Source organism: Strigops habroptila, chromosome 1 (genome assembly GCF_004027225.2).
Source record: "Strigops habroptila isolate Jane chromosome 1, bStrHab1.2.pri, whole genome shotgun sequence".
NCBI classification, from domain to species: Eukaryota; Metazoa; Chordata; class Aves; order Psittaciformes; family Psittacidae; genus Strigops; species Strigops habroptila.
Window position 1 is genome coordinate 11,627,651 of NC_044277.2, and position 18,655 is coordinate 11,646,305.

Sequence of the window (18,655 nt, forward strand, 5' to 3'; positions counted from 1 at the left end):
TCTTAGTAGGAAAGGGCAAAATTATTCAACCAGTGGAAATTGTAATTCACTTGTGCCCCAAACTGTGAGCATTAATCTCACTGGAGAGATCGTTTCAACGAAGCCTCAGATGTGGGCTTCACAGTCTCACAATCTTCATAATGCATCAGACCTCAGTCCTTGGAGTCAGATTCTTCATCTGCCCATCTAGTAGCTCGATAAGATGTTTTTGAAAGTAACCTTTTGCTTTAGCTAGCTCCATTCATGTTGTTTTGTTTTTCCAGACTGCAGCGTGGTAACAGCTGTCAGCTTTTAACTGTAAGACATGATGTTTCTTCATGTGTTGTGGAAAAAAGAAAATCATAACCAAGAAGGGCTTCTAGTAAGTCTGAATAAAAATTTGAGGGGAAAAAATAGTCCTAAAACTATAGTGCGTATCTTGTGTACGTTCTCTGATACCCTGAAGAACTAAAATCAGATGAACAAAAGAGGAAACGTGGCACAGAAATCATTCAGTGCTGGTAAAATAGATGCTCTGCTTTCATTAGATGCACACACCTTAGCACTGGATCCTCTTTGGCGTGGACATGTGTGAGCTGCTCTGGCCCGGAGGGAAGGGAACAGTAATGCCAGAATTCCCTGGCGGGGATGGCTTGTCCATAGCTGTTCTCTGTAGAGGACTGACAGTGATGGATCAGATTTTACATGAAGAAAGGCAGCAAACATAGAGCCAGGCTCCGGAGGAGTGTCGGATGTGTGTCATCACTCTCAACACCAAGGAGTACCATAAGAAGATAAAGTGAAGGGCTGCACTGAAAGAGAATGATACGATTCCTGAGCTAGATGTTAATATTATGTACTTAACGTGCTTTATTATGGTTAGATGATATTTTATATGTTTGGTCTTTCCTGCTGTTGAAATGGTGACTGTGTAGGAATGATCTACCTACATATACAGGTTGTGAGTAGCAGATGGGGGGTGACAATTATTCATGCCCTGCTTTCCAAGTACTTTCTCCGATCTACTAGTGTCACTTTTGATATTTAAACTGATGGGTTCAATCAAGATAAAATGGTTTTAGAGATGTTTGGTTTCCTTGATCTTCTCATTCAGTGGCAGCATGCTGTAGCTTCCAGTAGCTGATTCTTTAGATGAGGTTGCTAGTTACTTTTGTGCTGATTTCCAATGAATGATCCAAATGCAACCTTCAGATTCACTTGTCTACCTACTGAGTAAATTCCTGTGTCCTGTTTGAGTCTGGAAAATCAGTCTCTCCTCAATCATGAAATGCCTATGCAGTTTTGCAACTGTACTTAAGATTGCTTTGTGCCTGTGATCTTTTCATACTTCTATATGGAAAGGGAGGTCTTAGTCCATACCCTTCTTAACACAGTCCTTATTGGGTTAAGTTTTGACCTTCTTCCTTCACTACCTCTTCTGTGCCCTAACAGACCCCATATCAGCTAGGGGAAGCTGTCAGCAATATGGGGAGACCTGGGCACATCAAGAACCAAATGGGGCCTGTTCCTCAGCCCATTCCCAGGCCTACCACCAGAAGGATGCAGTGCCATCACCTAATTGCCCTAGCGCGAAATATGACAGGACACACTATCTGTGGCCTCCGCTAATGGCAGAGGCTGCAGGGAAACCCATCCTTTGCTGCGGCTGCTACGCTGAAGGACGGTCCTCAGGTAGGTGAGTCGTAGCTGTTGACCTGTAAGTTAGGTGAGTCTCTGAAGCTGTTTTGAAACTTAACACATCTGTTTGCGCTGTAGTTGTAGGTGGGGAGAGGTTTGTGAATGTCTTCCTGCCATCGCCTTGTCACCTGTCTCACCTGGGTGTTTATTTCTGGACTCTTAGAGCTTCCAGATGCTGAGCACCAGCAGTCGGTTTCAACAGTTCAGCTTATTAATAAACACTGAGATTCTTCTGTTTGTTTTAGTGCATCAGTGAGAAGACAGAGCTCGATCTGTGAGCTTGTGATAAAGGATGGCTGTGAAGCTGGGAGCCTGACTTGTAATTAATAGATGGGCTCTGCACAGGAGAAGCTGGGGGGAAGGCTGTGAAACTGAATCTTGATGCAGTTGTTCTCAGATGATATTTTGAGAACTACACTGATTTACACTGCAAACCACATCTTAAAATTTAGTCCAAACATCACTAAGTTGCTCTGTTTGAAGACAGCTGCAAGACCTGCTCACCTGGATTTAGGTTTCTTCCTTCATTAATGTCTTTTTCTTTATTTTTAACCCTTTCCAATCTTGGAAAGGTGAATAACATCTTTTCCCAGGAAGACGTTTGAAACAAAGTTTTTAAATTGCAGCCTGTGTTTCTTGTGAGCATGTCAGCCACACCAGATGGAGATGATACATGTGGACTTGAATACAAATATTTTGTATTTTTCTTTCTCATAGTTACAGGAGCACTGAAGTAGCAAGTAGGCCGATTTGTTGTAAATGTAATAGTTCTGCTTCCCTGCTTGTGGAAGCCTTAATCAAAGCTTAGTTCTGATGGCAGCAGACAGTCAAATCCTTGTCCTGTTGCTCGTTTCTTGCATGGAGAAAATGAAAGGGTAGAAGATCTTACTGGCAATGGAGAGAATGATTTAATGCCTCTGACCTTCTATAGCAATTTTCCACTATAAAAGAGTAGTGTTAGAAAGAAGATGTAACTCCTTTCTTAAGGGGCTCAGATTCAGGTTTTCTACCTTTAGTTTTCAGCGGATGATATGAAATGATTCATGGAAGCACTTGTAAGCAGTGCAGCAAGCCCGGTAACAAGGAGGAAAAATACTAAAGGGTTTGACCTTGCTTAGCTAAGAAATACTACTTGGCATATCTGCTGCATCTTTGTTTCTTCTGAGGGTACTCTTGTTCTTATCTGTGCTGGGTTAAAATATTCTTGAGCCCAGATGTAACCATTCTCCATTAATAATACTAACACGATGGCTATCTAGGGCCTCTAAGAAATCTCAGGTCTCGATAGTGAGAGGATCCGTTATTTTCCTATCTTTGTTGCAAAGGAGGGAAAACCATTCCTATTTTCCTGTGTTTTGTTGCAAAGATGGAAAAACGACTCCTGTTTTCTCATCTTTGTGTACATATACATGCGCATGTACAATATATAACTGTGTATATATAATATATAAAATATATATAATGAACATTGAACACAATTCCTTGAAACCACCAAGTTGCATTTTGTAATTTAAGCAGAGGGCTTTTGTGATGTGATCACTAAATAAAAGGCTTTCTGGAGTGTAATTGCTTGTTTCTCTGCCTGTCGAGGTTGTGTATTAACCGGAAAACATGCAAAACCCAGTAGGAATGCAGTTTCGACAGCTAGTTTTGTTGGTTTAATTCACAGGTCTTGGAGAATGCGGTCTATAGCTAGATTCTTTTGAAGGCACCGGTATGTCATGGTTTAATAAATGATCTGACCAAACCGGTGTATTCTGATAGAAAAATGTTTGTAATTTCAAGTTACTGAATCTTTGTTTCTAAAAAAAGAAAACTGTGTGTGGGTAAAGGGCACCAAACCAAGGCATTCAGTGCAGCTGGGGCAAAATCTCTTTATGGGAATTTGCAAGCTTTTAGCCACTGTTGGGTGAAATCTTATTTTGGTGTCAGAAAAAACATTGCTGGTGATGAACTGGTGTTAAATTTATGAACTCACTGGTTTACTGGAATAGTTTAGGGAGTGTTCAAGCCTAGGTGCCTCTACTTCCACAGCTTTGAAAAGTTAATACAGAAGACTGCAAATGTCATCAAAGACAAACTGATTTCACTGAGGTTTTTAGACACCAAACAAGATCTGCTATGAAAAAGATTCCCTTTGTTGCACGAGTCAGACACGTTTTGCTGATAGGTACAAACCAGTTAATCTGCCATGGTGGTTTAGAACCACTCAGGTTTTAGTACCTCTCTTTGTTAGAACTTAATCTGCATTAACACAACAAAGCATGATTTTTGATCCTTCTGGAAGTACTTGTCTTGTTGGAAGTGTGATTTCACAGTGCAAGTGTGAAGTTTCTTGGGAGGACCGCCCAGCCTTGCTGGTGTGCTTTGGCAGGTATGGTGGTACCTGGTAGAGTCAGTTGTCCCTCCCTCTGTCCTCTACAGGCCCAATGTACGCAGATGAACTGAGCTGTTTGTGGAGAGCGATCATCTACCTCTGCCTTGCTGTGACCTAGGTCAAGCAATTGTTTTTAACTCTAGCATTTGATTGCTATTCTAGGAGAAGGTATTCTGACAGACTGCTGGCCAACGTGTAATTCACAAGTTTGAAGTGCCCTGTCAAACTGGTAAGATGGGAAACTCTTGCCAGCCTGCCTGCATGCAGTCCCTTTGTGTTCTCAGACCTTCACAGCGTACACCGTGACTGCTGCTGAATCAGAAATACTCAGTGGTCAAAGGAATATCATGTTTCAGATGGAAACATGTGCTACTTCTTTTTGCTTCTGAAACCTTTAATTATCTATGTTTTTCTTTCTGTTCCTCCTCTCCCCCATGTATCATGAAGCTCTCTTATGACAACAAACTGATGCAGAAGGAAGGGTGTTACACAGACTGATGATCACTTTAACATCTACGGATGGAACTGTTCTATTTGCATTACACAGGTGACCACCAATTGAAAAGTATTTCATTATACAAGATAAAGAATTATAAAAGAGTTCTCACCCTGTCAAGTAATGGTAACATTAAATCCCAGCTGTTTACTTGAAATTGATGCCATTTTGCTGGGATGTGTATGAGAAAAATCTTTTTTTCTAGTGGCTCTGACATTATTTTGCTTACGCCTGAGTGAAGAGAGGGAGAAATCATAAGCTGTATTCGGCCACTTAGCTGTCATATGCTTCTGTATCTGGAGTGCTTGATGCATAAAGCTGCTGTGGCTTCTGCAGGCCTCGATGCTGAGGAGCAGGGCTCTGCCTTCTGTGCTCTCCAGGGAGCTGGGATGGAGTCTGGCTGGGGGAAGCTGTGTCCTTGCTGCTCACAGCTCACCCTGGTTACCTGGATGTTGTGAACAGGGATAAGGCTGTTTGATCAAGTAAACCTTGCAGCTCTCTGATGAGTAACAGGTAGAGTAACTGCCTCCTTTTTACCCCTAGATTAGGATAAAAGTCCTACCTTATGAAATTACATCCTGTCTCAAAAATATGGATGCCTATTATCAGAAGAAATAAGGTGCTTGGGAAAGTCTGGACACTGCCTGGGGGTGCCTTAGTTAAGAGATTTAATACTTCTGAAATCCTATCAAGGGACCTCAAGATCCCCCAAGAAACCTTTCAAAAGTGAAATCCCAACAAACAAACCAACCAACCAACCACGGCCACATCCCAAAACACCACAGCAAAAAATGAATGAACAAAGCCTCATCTGCAACATGTACTCTTGGGCAGTAGAAAATCTCTATTTCCATTGTTCATTCCAGCAGTTACTGTGTCACATTAGTTAGTCAGACACTCATGTCTCCTTCCTGTTTAAGCTTTATCTCAACTGGATGCATATGATTCATTTGGGCTTCCTTTTTTAAGTAACAATAAAACTGCAAATTTAGGTAGCTTGGGGAAGTTGAATATTTCATTAAGTTGTCATCTTGATACACAAAGCATCTTATGGAAATGTTAACTGTATGGAAAAATTTTCATCGAATTTTGGCTTTGAATAAATTTGGTAATTCTCTCTTTCTGCTTTAAGCTCTGTTTGTGAGGTTTATACTATTCATGCTAATATAGATAGTACTTTGTGCATATTAAGTATTAGAAGCGGGATTGAATGCACCCTCAGCAAGTTTGCTGACAACACACTGAAGGGAAGGGATGCCATCCTGAGGGACCTGGAGAGGTGGGCTGGTGTGAAACTAATGAAGATCAATGAGGCCAAGTACAAGGTCCTACACCTGGGTCAGGGCAATGCTGAGCACAAACACAGGTTGGGGGAGACTGGATTGAGAGCAGCCCTGCGGAGAAGGACTTGGGGGTGTTGACTGACAAGAAGCTCAACATGAGCCGGCAGCGTGCGCTCGCAGCCCAGAAACCAACCATATCCTGAGCTGCATCAAAAGAAGTGTGACCAGCAGGTCAAGGGAGCTGATCCTGCCCCTTTACTCTGCTCTTGTGAGACCTCACCCAAAGTACCGCATCCAGCTCTGGGGCCTTAGACATAAGAGGGATGTGGACTTGTTGGAGCTGAGTCCAGAGGAGGCCACAAAGATAATCCAAGGGCTGGAGCACCTCTCCTATGAAGACAGGCTGAGAGAGCTGGGCTTGTTCAGCCTGGAGAAGAGAAGGTGCTGGGGAGACCTTAGGGCAGCTTCGAGTGCTTAAAGGGGGCCTACAAGAAATCTGAAGAGGGATTTTACAAGGCCATATAGTATTAGGACAAGGGGGAATGGGTTTAGACTTGAAAGAGGGAAGGTTTAGATTAGATATTAGGAAGAAGTTCTTTGCTCATGAGGGTGGTGAGGCACTGGCACAGGTTGCCCAGAGAAGCTGTGGCTGCCCCATCCCTGGCAGTGTTCAAGGCCAGGTTGGACAGGGCTTGAAGTAACCTGGTCTGGTGGAAGGTGTCCCAGCCCATGGAAGGGAGATTGGAACTAGATGAGCTTTGAAGATCCCTTCCAAGCCAGTCTGTGAATAACTGAGGCTGAGGGTTAATGTCATGAACAAGAAAATTGGTGCTTGGTACTCGAGGTAAAGCTATCCTGAAGCTGTTCTCAGAAGATGTCAAATGTCACTGTAGCTGTTTACTTTTGAACTACATTCAGCAAGGTACCTTTTTCTGAAATTCATGTTGGTTTTGCCATTGTATTTTGATTTTTTCCCATATTCTGAAATTTTACTTGCTGGTGTAACTTAAAGCAGGTTCTAGTCCGAATTCTCTGCTTAAATTCAGAAACTTCACCATATGTTTTTTGCAGAGGAGAGCCTACAGACATTCAAGTGCAATTGCTGTAGGACCCAGGCCGGTCTTAGTGTTTATAAAGGCTGTTTCTGTGCTAACAGATACTCCAGTATTGATTGGAAGATTTTAAATAATGACTTGTTGCTGTCTTGCTTTATAAACTCATTGTAGCATCCAGATATCTTAAACCTCTGGTACCACTTGAGAAGCCAGCAAAGGAGGTAGTATCACCAGAGACGACCAGTCCTTTTGGTACAGTAAAAATAAAGTGTGTTTGCTAAGGCATAGCATTGCATAAGGCCAGTGGGCTGCTGGTTTGACAGACTCTCTGCTTGCTTGTTTTGATGCAGTTGGCATGTATTGCTGCAAGGAGTAAAAGTAAATAGGTTTTGTTTATTTATAGTAATATAAAGCCTTTGGCCTCAAGAATTTTAGTGATCCCCATAGTACTTAGTGGCTGAAGAAGTGTTTCAAGTCCAGGACTTGTGGAAACTCCTGAGCTATACCACAGTTTCTAGATACTGAGCCAGGGATTTCACATTGTGGAACAGCTTCAGTTACTTGGAAGAAGCTCAGTGGTCATCTATCTTATGCCTTTTCCTAGGAAAGTGCTGTACATTCTATTATGTGGTCCAAACATAATTCAGAAATATTACTGTTATAAAGCATTATTTAGTTAGTTGCCTCTGCCCTTCCCTGGAATTAATGCTTTAGAAAAGGTAAAGTAGAAGATTGCTCCAACTAAAATTTGGTTTTCAGCTTTTGCATGTTGTTTAAGCATGTGATGTGTACCAAATGGGTGTCATGCACGAACAGCTTTTAAATCGTGATTTGAAAAATAAGAAAATCTAAACTGTGAGCCATTGCTCTTCAACTGTGTGTGTCTCGTGTAAAATAACGCCTTTATATCTATAAGAAAATCTGCTGATAACTGCCTTATCTGAGGTATAAGGGGTGCGTTTGATTTAGGTCTTTTTAGGAATTATCACTTGAAATGCAACTTGTACTTACAATGTAACTGAAACCTTTCAGAGTGATAGATTTGAAACACTTAGATCTGCCTGTAATAGGCATGACCGAAATGGGTCATGTTTATTCTGTGAACACAGAGGTACTGTTTCAGTGTGTATTAGAAGAAAATTAAGTCTACCGGTTTCTTTAAGAAAGAGATTATTTAAAGCTTACTCATTCAACTGAAAACTCTTAGCTTCAGTCAGCCTTATTTATTATTTAATCCAAATATGGAACTGCAGAGCCAACTGGTATCTCTGGGAGAAAATCTTTTCTAAAAAGGAAAAGTAAATGGAAAAATGAGATAAGTAGATCATGCAAACAGAGTGCTCAAGGAAGCTGCCTTGGATCTCTCTGGTGGTGGTTATTTTTTTTTACAAGAAGTGGCTCGTATTGTGCAAAGCTGCACCTGTGCGTGAGCTGTCTTGTGCTCCCTTTCTTCTTTCTGTTCCCCTTAAATTAGCACGGTGTTATTTCAGAAACCCGAAAGCACATGTTCTTTTTCCTCTTTTGTTGCTGTTTGTGAGATCTTCCTTTAACGTCAAAAAAGCCCCTTGGATCTTTTAGGATCTCACTGACCCTTGACTGAAACAAAACCCTTGCTTCCTCTGAAACACGGGGAGTGTTGTAAGGCAAAGCCCACAAAATACCGTTCTTAACTTGGCAAAGTGCATATTCCATTCAAAACTATGGGATATAAAATCATAGGTATTTTCCCAGTGTTCATTTACTTAGGGTTCTTAAATATTTGTATATTAATTATTAATAAAATATCCTCCCCAGCAGCCATAATAGATACTGATACTTGCTATACTTTTTTTGCTGCAGCATTTGCCAGTTTCCATTTGTATGTGATGGGCTCACCATATCTATTGCTTTTGGGGTATTCTTTGAGGGGTTTTTAAAATTTAATTTTGACAAACAGAGATGTGTCAGCTTTTAGTAAATTCCGACAGGTCATTATTAGATAATAAAAAGAGTAAATAGGACCATAGTTAAGACTGCAATATTACGTGCTTGGAGATGGAGCATATTCTGTATCGACTTTCCTATTGCCTTAAAGCACACAGACAGAGCAGTGGCTTGTTTTATGCTCTCCTACTGCTTGTACCCAGGGATGAAACCTTTCCTCAGCATGCTTGCTAAATACTGCGTAGCTTTTAGGATGTCAGATAAGCATTTCCAGAATTAAAACTTGCCTTACCATTCAGCAGTGATCCTGGTGAAAAGCTCCTGCATGACCTGGGGGAATGATGAAGCCTTGGAAAATCTTTTTCATTTCAAAATGAAATGTTTGAGAGAAAAAGGCTTCGGGTAGGTTTAGGAAACATTGGACATGGTAAGTGATTCTTGACCATGCCATGCACAGAGGTCTGTCTGCTTTGGGGTGTGTTTATGTATGGTAAGTTGTATTGCCACAAAGCTTTAGTATTTTCTCCAGGTCAAAAAGCTTACTATGAACCAATAGGGAATTGTTGCATTTTGACCTGCTGCATTTTTCTTTTAGACATCATCAGTTTCTATTTATTGTACTGTTAAAATAACTTTTTTTTTTCTCATGACTTTCAATTTTTTGCTCTTGGTAGCTTTGGATTCTGCAGTGATCCATCCCTTCCTGCTGGCCAGCTCACTGTAGCATCTTATGGCAAGACTGTGAATCACCAGTCTCCATTGGGATATTATCCCATCTTTCACAGCAATCTGAATGGGTAGAAGTTGTATTTTATTGGCTTTCTTGGGATTCATGGAACACTGGAGAAAAATGTGCACGAAACAGATTTCTTTATCCGAAGATACTGAAAGATGGTATCTTTTAAATACCATCAGCTTATATTTTCAGATTGCAAATAGCTTTTCAATCCAGCTGTTTCTTTGCTTCGTTAAGTCCTGGCAATGGGCTGATTTTTACAAAGCACAAGTAGAGATGTGATGTTACAAATGTAAAATTAACTCTTTTGTTCAAGATGAGGAGATGTAAGAATTGCCAGCTGCATCCACAGCCATCTTGCCTAATAAAGATTTTTGCCAGAGAGGAAGAGATGGGAGATCAGCTTGAACCCCTCCCCAGTTTTCGTGTTACCTATTTATATTATTTCATGCAGCAAAGTAAATAAGTAGCTGTAAAAGTGGCAGTGCTGCTATAAATAATCAGCCTGGTGACCTTTTCCTCCTGAAAATGTCGGGTGACTTCTTTTGAAGTTCTTTCCCCCTCTGAACAGAAGGAACATGACAAAGGTGCGTTTGTGGTTCTGACTGGTTCCAGTGTGAAATACGTGTGACTTGTGGTTTACTCATCTATTGGATCTGGTTTATCAGCCAGAAAAAAAGCCTTAGGTTTTGTAGTGTTTTCACTGTTGGTTTACTTCTCTGGGTTGGATGCTAGGAACTTACTGTATCAGCCTTTGTATCAGTTTTTGCAGTAATATGGCTGAGTTTTACTGCGATTTATGACTTTGTGTTAAAACTTTGTGTTAAAACCTCAGTTAAAAAAAAAAGCTCACTTTTCCTTTCGTGGCTGGGAAAGAATAATTACTCAGATGGTTTCCCCACTGTGGGTATGAGCATGCACGAATGAGCTGCGGATGAGCTGATGTGTGGGAGATGTGATAGGGGTGTGGATTTGCTGTTGGTTTCACTCCCGTTGTTGCAAAGGGAGTGTCCTGTTCTTCACCCATCCCAAAAACCTCTGGGTGTGACAGTCCCGTTTTCTGCTTTCCATACTAGCGCTTCAGTTCTTCCCTGGGGCTGGCTGTACACCAGGCAGATGAGCACAAGTGCTGGAATAGAGGAAGAGTCACACACAGATGATCAGGATGGAATTTAGGAATGGCAGGAAAAGTATAGAATTGCCCCTTGCAGCAGCAACATGACTTTAGATCACTTCAGGGTGCAGTTCTGTATTTGACCCAACATTCTGTCTTCCCTGTTTTCTCATGGGAAGTGTCCTGAGGGTTCTTGTGCCTCAGGTGGGAGTCTGTTCTGGGATCCCTCTGTGCCACTAACAGCACAGTGACTTGCACTAGTGAGCAGTACTGCTTCAATGTTCCAGGTTACTTTTTTAGCATTATCAAGTACTTGCAATTATACCTGGTCTAGTGAAAGGGTGTCCTTACCCATGGCAGGGGGTTGGAACCAGGTGATCTTTAAGGTCCCTTCCAACCTGAACCATTCTGTGATTCTATATTTGGGAGCATTCATCTTGTGTGACTAGGTAGGGAGCTGTCTCTCTCCTCCCTTTCTCTATCCAGGATTATTCTTCCTGGGATCAGTGTCTGCCCTCTGCATCACACAGCACTTTGCTTCAGCACTGCAGAAGGCATCCTCAGCCTGAATCTATCCCCTTCCTTGCTGCTGGAGAAGAAGCTGTGTAAACGTTGCTCAGATTTTGGAGAAGCAGATGAGAATGAGGGAGGAGAAAGATGCTGGAGACACAGTGAGATCACACAGCATTGAAAAACACGTAGGAGTGCAAATTTCATTAAGGTCTCCAGTAAATACTGATGTTACAGGTATGTCATTGGTGCAGGCAGTACAGTAGTGCCACAACGTACTTTCACTGCCAAGGGGAAAGGTGTTAAATAGAGTCCATATTTCCGCCATGTAGAAAACGAGACAGGCTTCTGTGTGCAGAAAACCTTGGATTCAGCTGTGGGTTTGTGTTTGTAATTTACTAATTCTCAAGCTGCTTAGCAGAACTGGAGGTGGAGGCTGTAATTTCGGCGCTCACGGGAGTCTGCTGTTTGCTCACAGTGAAATTGTGACAGAAGAGGTAAAAACTGGCAGTGGGAAAGGGGAAAAGTTGAAAAACAAAGACTGCTAAGTGGTAGAACCCTGTCTTTCATGAACTGCCATTGGGTAGTTTTCTGGGAAGATTTAAGAACCGCAGGACTTAAATAAACGGACCAGATTAGTTGCACTTCATGGAGCAGAGGTGCAGAAGTGGTTTTAGAGGGAGTGTGTGCACAGCTGTGACTTGCAGTGGTGTGACGTGGGCTGGAGCCTGCGTTAGCTCTGTAGTTGGAAGCTGCAGAGATGCACTGAGCTAGTTAAACCTCCTGAGATAGGGCTTGTGCTCATGAAAGGCTGCAGAAACACAGACTGGGAGAAGAATTTTCCTTTGTCTTGCAGAGTAAAGGCAGTTAGTTGAAGGAATTAAAAGTGAACTTGGTCATAACTGTTCACTTGTAGGAAGAGTAGAACATGGTAGTTTTGTTGTCATGTGCTTCTCCCTATTTATAGGGCTTGATTTACAAAATCATCAATCTTAGTAATTTCAGATCACTTTCATGACCAGAGTGAATTTTTTTTAGTAGAACTTAAAATTCACGTGCAGAATAAATTGAGAAATAATGCAGCTTCATAACAACCCAGCAGATAGTCTATATTCTTATAAAATTAAAGCCAAAAGAAAACATTTTTAGGTAAAGTTCCATGTAAAGTGTGTTTTATCTGCTTTACATTGTACATAATACAACATTATACAACATTGATTCCTTCAGCCGTTTGCCAGAGGTAGCTGACATGGCAGCTTGGCTTTGACTATATAGACTCAGATGCTGAAGTCTGACTTGTTTCACGAATGCAGCCAGAAGCTATGCCAAGTTACATGGGGAAGGGAAGAGGAAATGTACCCACGTGATGAATCTACTGTGCTACCTCTAGCAGTAGGTTGAGTTAAGAATAGCTTAATTGCTGCTGCCTTCTATATTCATTAAGCATTTATATAGAGAGGTGCAAATTATCTGAATGTAATTTATGGACAGAACTTAGATTGTCAGTGGTTTCTTATGGTGTTCCTTTTGCTGATGGGTATGAATAGTTTCTTAAGGACTTCAGGGAAGCTCATGCTTTTGTCTTTATTGCTTCAATGCAGTGAAAAATTAGGAGTGTAATTACACTTAATGTGACTATGCAAAAAATGTTTGAACATCGTTCAGTTTATGTGCCCTCTCTGTCTCACTCACTCTGCAGAGCTGTCTTAATTCCGAGATAGATGAAAAGCAATAAACTGTACATGCATTTAAAGTTATTTCAGAAGCTGATTTCTGCTGTCTTACTTGCTTTCAAGGTTGTCCTCAGGCAGAGAATGAAACTTTCTGCTTGAGAAAAGGCTGGTACTTAACTGGTATGTGATTTAATCTCAGCTTGTCTTTGGCTTTCTGTAAAGGTGATAGTAGAGTTCTCTTAAAGGGGAAAAAAATTCCACGAAACACATCAAATTTATCAGTTGCCCTCCTGTTACTGCACAGCTGTAGGTGCCTGCAAGTGATGTCGGGTGTTGGAAGGGTTGTTGCTGTCTGACTGAATACAGGTGCTGGTGATAGCAGGGACTGTGGGCAGCACTGCTGTTGCCAGTTTTGGATTTTCTCATACAGTAAGCATCTCTTTTGATATTAGCCAAGTCACTTTTTATCATTACAAGACCCTTGGGTCCTGCAAAACGCAAAATCTCACATTCTGTGCCCAGGAATGACAGTATAAAGAGCAAGGGTGATGAAAAAAGCCAGTGAGCATAGTGTGGACCTGGTCCACCATATCTGCTATGAGGCATAAGCCCCCCATGTTATTCATACACTCAGCGCTGTGCTAGGGCAGGGGAGGGAGGAGTGTGCTGGTTCCCCCAGGATGTTGTTAGTAACCTTCATCCTGCTCCAGCAGGGTCTGCTGCTGGCTGCAAGCACAGGATCGTGTGCCTGGGCTTTCAAGCCTGTGCTGTTCCCTGTTCTTCACAAATTACCTTTTCTCCCCCCTTTTTCTCTGTGGAAATAGCGTGGTTTTGGGCAGATAAGAGAAGGGCGCTTGGGAGAGGAAGGGTAGGAATAAACTAACTCATCTCTTGCTACTTTTTTAGATTTCATTTTAAAAACAGGGCCTGGGGGGAACATCATTAAACAAAGCATATTATAATTGTGTGTAGAATTCCCTAGGTATTTCATGAGCGCTCATACGTAGGCATCAGTGATGCCGAACATTGCTCTATTTAAAGGTGATGAAAGACCTCTACTAGATCAGATCTCTTTGGTTGTGCACAGAGCTCTGATAATTCTTGTTAACAAATCTTTTGTGGTTTCCCACAGAATTGCTTTGCTTATCCTCTTACATGAATGAGCCTGTTGTGGAGGGCAGCCGAAAACCTAATCTCACACGCTGATAATACGTAGATACTAAGGTTTTACGTGTTTCTAGTTCCAGCACTGTTGCTGAGCTGTTTTTCTGCTCAACTGCAAACCGGTGAAGTGATTGATAGATACTTACTTTGTCCCAGAGATACCCGAGAAAAATCAGTGCTGACAGAGAAATGCCAACACCTCATCTTACTGAAACACAGTTAGACAAGTATATTTGGATGAGATTAATTCCATTCTAATATTGGTCTGAAGTACTTACCAGCTCTTTTTCCACAGCTAGTGGAAAGGGTATTGTGTTCATCTGTGTGAAAGGGGAGATGTGTTCATCTGAAGATAGAGAGTTGCGATGCCATTGGGAGGTGTCCCTCCTCAGCTCCTGGGAACTCATTGCAGTCCCCGAGGAGAGGGTGACGAGGGGAAGAAGAGCCAACCTCCCTTTGAGATGATGGACATTTGCTTTTTCGAGGCACAGGCTTATGACTCTGTGGATGGCTGGCTCCAGTCTGGGAACTGCTGCAGCCAGTTTATTTCTTGGCAGCACTCAAGTACCTTCTTACTTTTTTATTATGTTAAATAGCATATAACCATTCACTTCTGAAATGCACAGATAAGAATACCACAATATTTTTCCTCTTCGCTCTCCTGTTATTGTTACTGTGCTTTTGGCATTTTTACACAAACACTTTGGCTGTTTTTCTCACATTTTCCATTTCTCTCTGAAGGAGACAGCTCAAACGCTGTGTTTCTGTCTTTACTCTGTGTTTTTATTACAAACTGCAAGTCTTTTCTGTGTTGGCATCACTTTAGCTGATTGCCTCGAATCTTGAGGCAAGCATCTTATTTCTAATTCTTTTCAGCTGAGGTTTGATACGTTGATAACAAACCACTGCAAATCCTATTTTGGTGTGCACCTACTTGAATGGAAATGAAAGGCTGATCTTTAACTTTATAAAGCACTGATAGGGAATTGGACTAGATCAGGGGGAAAAAAACCCCAACCTGTTAATGATGAAGACAGTGATTCGAATGTCTAGATACCTGTTTGCATTTTATGCTTTCTCCTAGATTCCCTGTCAGGGTTTTCACTGGGGTCTTTGTGTTTTGTTAAACTTGTTTAAAAGGATATGAATGGTGCATCATGTTTTCGGAAAGGATAATAGGATAAATACGTCATATACTCAAAATATTTGATGATGGACATCCAGTAAGCACTGCAGATAAATTTGAAATGAAGTTCTATGATATTTAAACCTGTATCTGGTGAGATATAATGCACACTTCTGTTGCTAAAAGCATCAGTTCTATGGAGTAACTACTGACCACTACTTGAGGTGATGCAGAGTAGCTATATTGCCAATCACAGGTTTGGGTTTTTTCCTTTGGAGCAGGCTGGCTGCATCCATTGTAAGTGACATTTAGCCCTGGAACTCTCTGGGAGCCCATATATCCGGGCTGCCTACCTGCTTGGAGGGGTTTCCAGGAGTGAACTGTGCCCGAAATTCCTCCCAGGTTTTGTTCTCAAGGGAGTTGTTTGGCCGATGCCAGGGAGCAAACAGCAGTCCTGCAAAGCTTGTTCAACACTTGGTCCAGTAAATACAACAGTAGTTTCAAATAAAGATAATAATCTCTTGTGCTACTTCAGGGTTATTCAGGGAGGGAGATGGAACATGTGTAATCACTGTGCAATTTTCTTACAGTGTTACACAGAGTATTAAAAAATGTTTAATGTCCTATGTATTTTATGCAGAATGTTTGTTTGGACATAATTGTCTTTTTCAGGGGTAGCTGAGAAATGATTCTATCATGCCGATGGCAGGGGGATTGGAACTAGATGATCTTAAGGTCCTTTCCAACCCTAATTGTTCTATGATTCTGTGTCCTCTGTCTATTCATCTCTTACCAGTGCTTTGCTCAGCTTTCTCGTGTGCATGTGACTGAACAGGCCAACAGCCAAGTTTATATTTAGCACTGCACGAGTCAGCATCCTTTCATGCCTTAATCGCTGTAGTAACAGGAAACCATTTGGGAGTTATAACAAATGATGCAGAATTTTTTCTTTGCTGTCAACTCGTGGATTGTTTTTTTCCCATCTGGAATCTTAAGGGAACCCAACTGAAAATCAGTGGACATGGTTTTTCAAGTTTGTGTTTTGCTGTAAGTACTGAGATCTTGGCAGTTTTTATTAAACATTGAGAAAAACAAAGGAGGAACAAAGGACAATTGGGATATGAATATGGGCTTATTCCATGAATGAATATGGATCCATGAATTCATGCATCATGGTCAGAATTTACTCTTAAGGATCTACCTGTAGATACTGAAAGAAGCAGTATAACACCCATCTCATTTCTAGGTTTCAATCCAGAATTCTGGGGATCCTGCTATGAACCCACATGTAAAGGAATATCTTTTTTTAATAGACACAACAGTTACTTTGATTTCTTGTTCTGCACAAGTGAAGCCCTTGCTGTTTCATGATGTATATCTGAATGACCTGGACAGGCTTTTGAATTTGAGACAAAATCCTCCCTAACTTCTAGATGAGACCCTAATCTTCAGAGCCTTCAGTGAGGTTACAGTGGATCTAGATTATTAATATTTTTCACATTCCTCTTCCTTCTTGATATTCATTGTAAAATCATTACTCTTATAACAGTTGGGTTACCATTTAAAACCTTATAAAACACTGCTCGTATTTTTGTCTTGGACTTAACAATACTCAGCTGTAGCATGTATCTTCCTAGGGCAGCTCTGGCCATAGTGCCTCTTATCATTGTTATGAGTTTCATGCTGCTGGGTGGGAATAAAAGATTTAGCTATAGAATTTTATGGTAGTGTTAGCTGCAATTTGAATAAAACATGAGATGTGCCTTTAGGCTTGCAAGTTCTTTTGTATGCCAGTTCTTAAAAAGTTGATAACTCAGAAACGGGTGATGACAACTTTTTGGGTTTTGGTGGTTTTATTTTTTTACCAACTCTCTGAATAAATGCATTCCCATTAGTTAGTCCATTGGGGGGTTTTATCAGCTAAGAAGAATAATCTTAAAACTAAATTCAAGTACTTGGTTTAAATTTGCTACAACTGGCAGAGTTAATTTAACTTACGTGATATGGGCCACGCAGTGGATAATGGTAAACTTATGTTGACAGTTTTATATTCCCCTGGGTTCTGTCTATTAAAAAAAAAATTAAATGCTTAGTTAGCGGAAAAGTGATGGTATAAATTCAAAAAAGATCAAGGACAGGTTGAAGAGGCAGTTAATACTTTTTCTCTGCCCCCAGATGTTGCTAATTCAGGGCTCATGGCCTGTGTTGCGCTTGAACCTTGGATTATAACTTCATTTATGGTAATGAAAGTCAGTTAGAAAATAGCAATATTCCTTACTCTGCCATTTCATTTTATTCCTTCTGCGATAAGAGTGGATGAGGCTTTGAGCAGTCTGGTTTAGTGGAAGGTGTGTGTCCCTGCCTGTGGAAGGGGATTGGAACTAGATGAGCTTTAAGGTCCTTTCCAACCCAGACCATTCTGTGATTCTATGAAGATGAATTCTGCTGTCTGTGGCACAGGATGACTGTCGTGAAATGCAATAGTGGAGTACAGTACTGTCTCTTCTCCCAGACATTAAACTCCGAACTACTGGATTCTGACTGAATTAATTTGTTAAAAGGAGGTTTTGCAATTTGGACTTCTGTGTTCCCTCCAGTAAAACAAGTGAAGGGCATGTTTCCTCTGCTGTACTCTCTGAAGATTTTTTTCATGGGGTGTTTTTTTTGCTGAGCCTTGGAAATTCAAATAGTCAGAACAGTTTCCTATGAATAAATACTGTATTGCGAAACACATTTTGCTATCTAGAGTTTTAAAAAATTGCTTTAAAAATTTTTTTTATCTCTCTGTCAGATGTGTTCCCCAGGTGCCTTCCTGTCTTTCAAAGTATGTTATGCTTTAAAGAGGTGGTATTGGAAGTGATTCTGTAAAAAATGTTACTGGCTTTCATGCCACAGTGGTTATTTAATTCTTTCTGCTTTAATTCTTTTCTTTTTTCCTCCCAATACCCCAGCTTTAAACTAAGCTTTGGCCTCTGCAAGTCTTGCTGAGCTGGTCCTTCCCCATTGGGCAGTGCTCAGTGGCAGAGCATACTTCATCTGTCAGTGAAGTCATCTTTGTGCTTAAAGGCTTCTTTTGGTGCTCTGCAGGAGACAGGTTTTTACTTGAGGCTGGTCCTGCAGGTACCGTGTGGCAGGGTCCTGAGCCACCTGGTCTGATTTGGCTCTGCTTTGTGCAGGGCTGGGACTAGGTGCCCCTCCAGGCTAAAGGCTTGGCTCAGGCAGAGAGGGTGTCAGGATTGGAGCTTCCCCCTCTGGAGCATGAGCAGTTCTGATCTGCGCTAGTTATCTGAGCTTTGCTTGTCAGACTTCTCCTATCTCTATCTCATTAGTTAGCATGTGTAATCCCAGATTTTTTCCCCAGATTAATCTTTATCTCTATGATGGAAGCTGTGTGTCAGGCAGATTGCCAGATGAGTTTGGCAAGACTCTTAGAAAAGAAAGTTGTGGCAAGAAAATGCTGTCACCTATGCAAGAATTTCCTATAGCCAGACAAGAGCTGTCTGGTTTCCAGACCACAGTGC

At 41.3% G+C, this 18,655-nt stretch overlaps 1 protein-coding gene across 2 annotated transcripts in view; it reads left to right on the top strand.

Moving 5' to 3' along the window:
* The window catches only part of TMEM65 (transmembrane protein 65), a 34,069-nt gene that overhangs the window by 2,190 nt on the left and 13,224 nt on the right, over window positions 1–18,655 (top strand). Inside the window, exons 2-3 of one of the 2 annotated variants that reach the window (XM_030485209.1) lie at window positions 1,432–1,671; window positions 7,060–7,412. The exons of the other annotated variant lie outside the window; for it this stretch is intronic. Coding sequence (XP_030341069.1) covers window positions 1,432–1,671; window positions 7,060–7,169 — 350 coding nt within the window. The 3' untranslated portion in view covers window positions 7,170–7,412. Of the gene's footprint in view, window positions 1–1,431; window positions 1,672–7,059; window positions 7,413–18,655 lie in introns of those variants that run through there. 2 annotated transcript variants of the gene reach the window in all.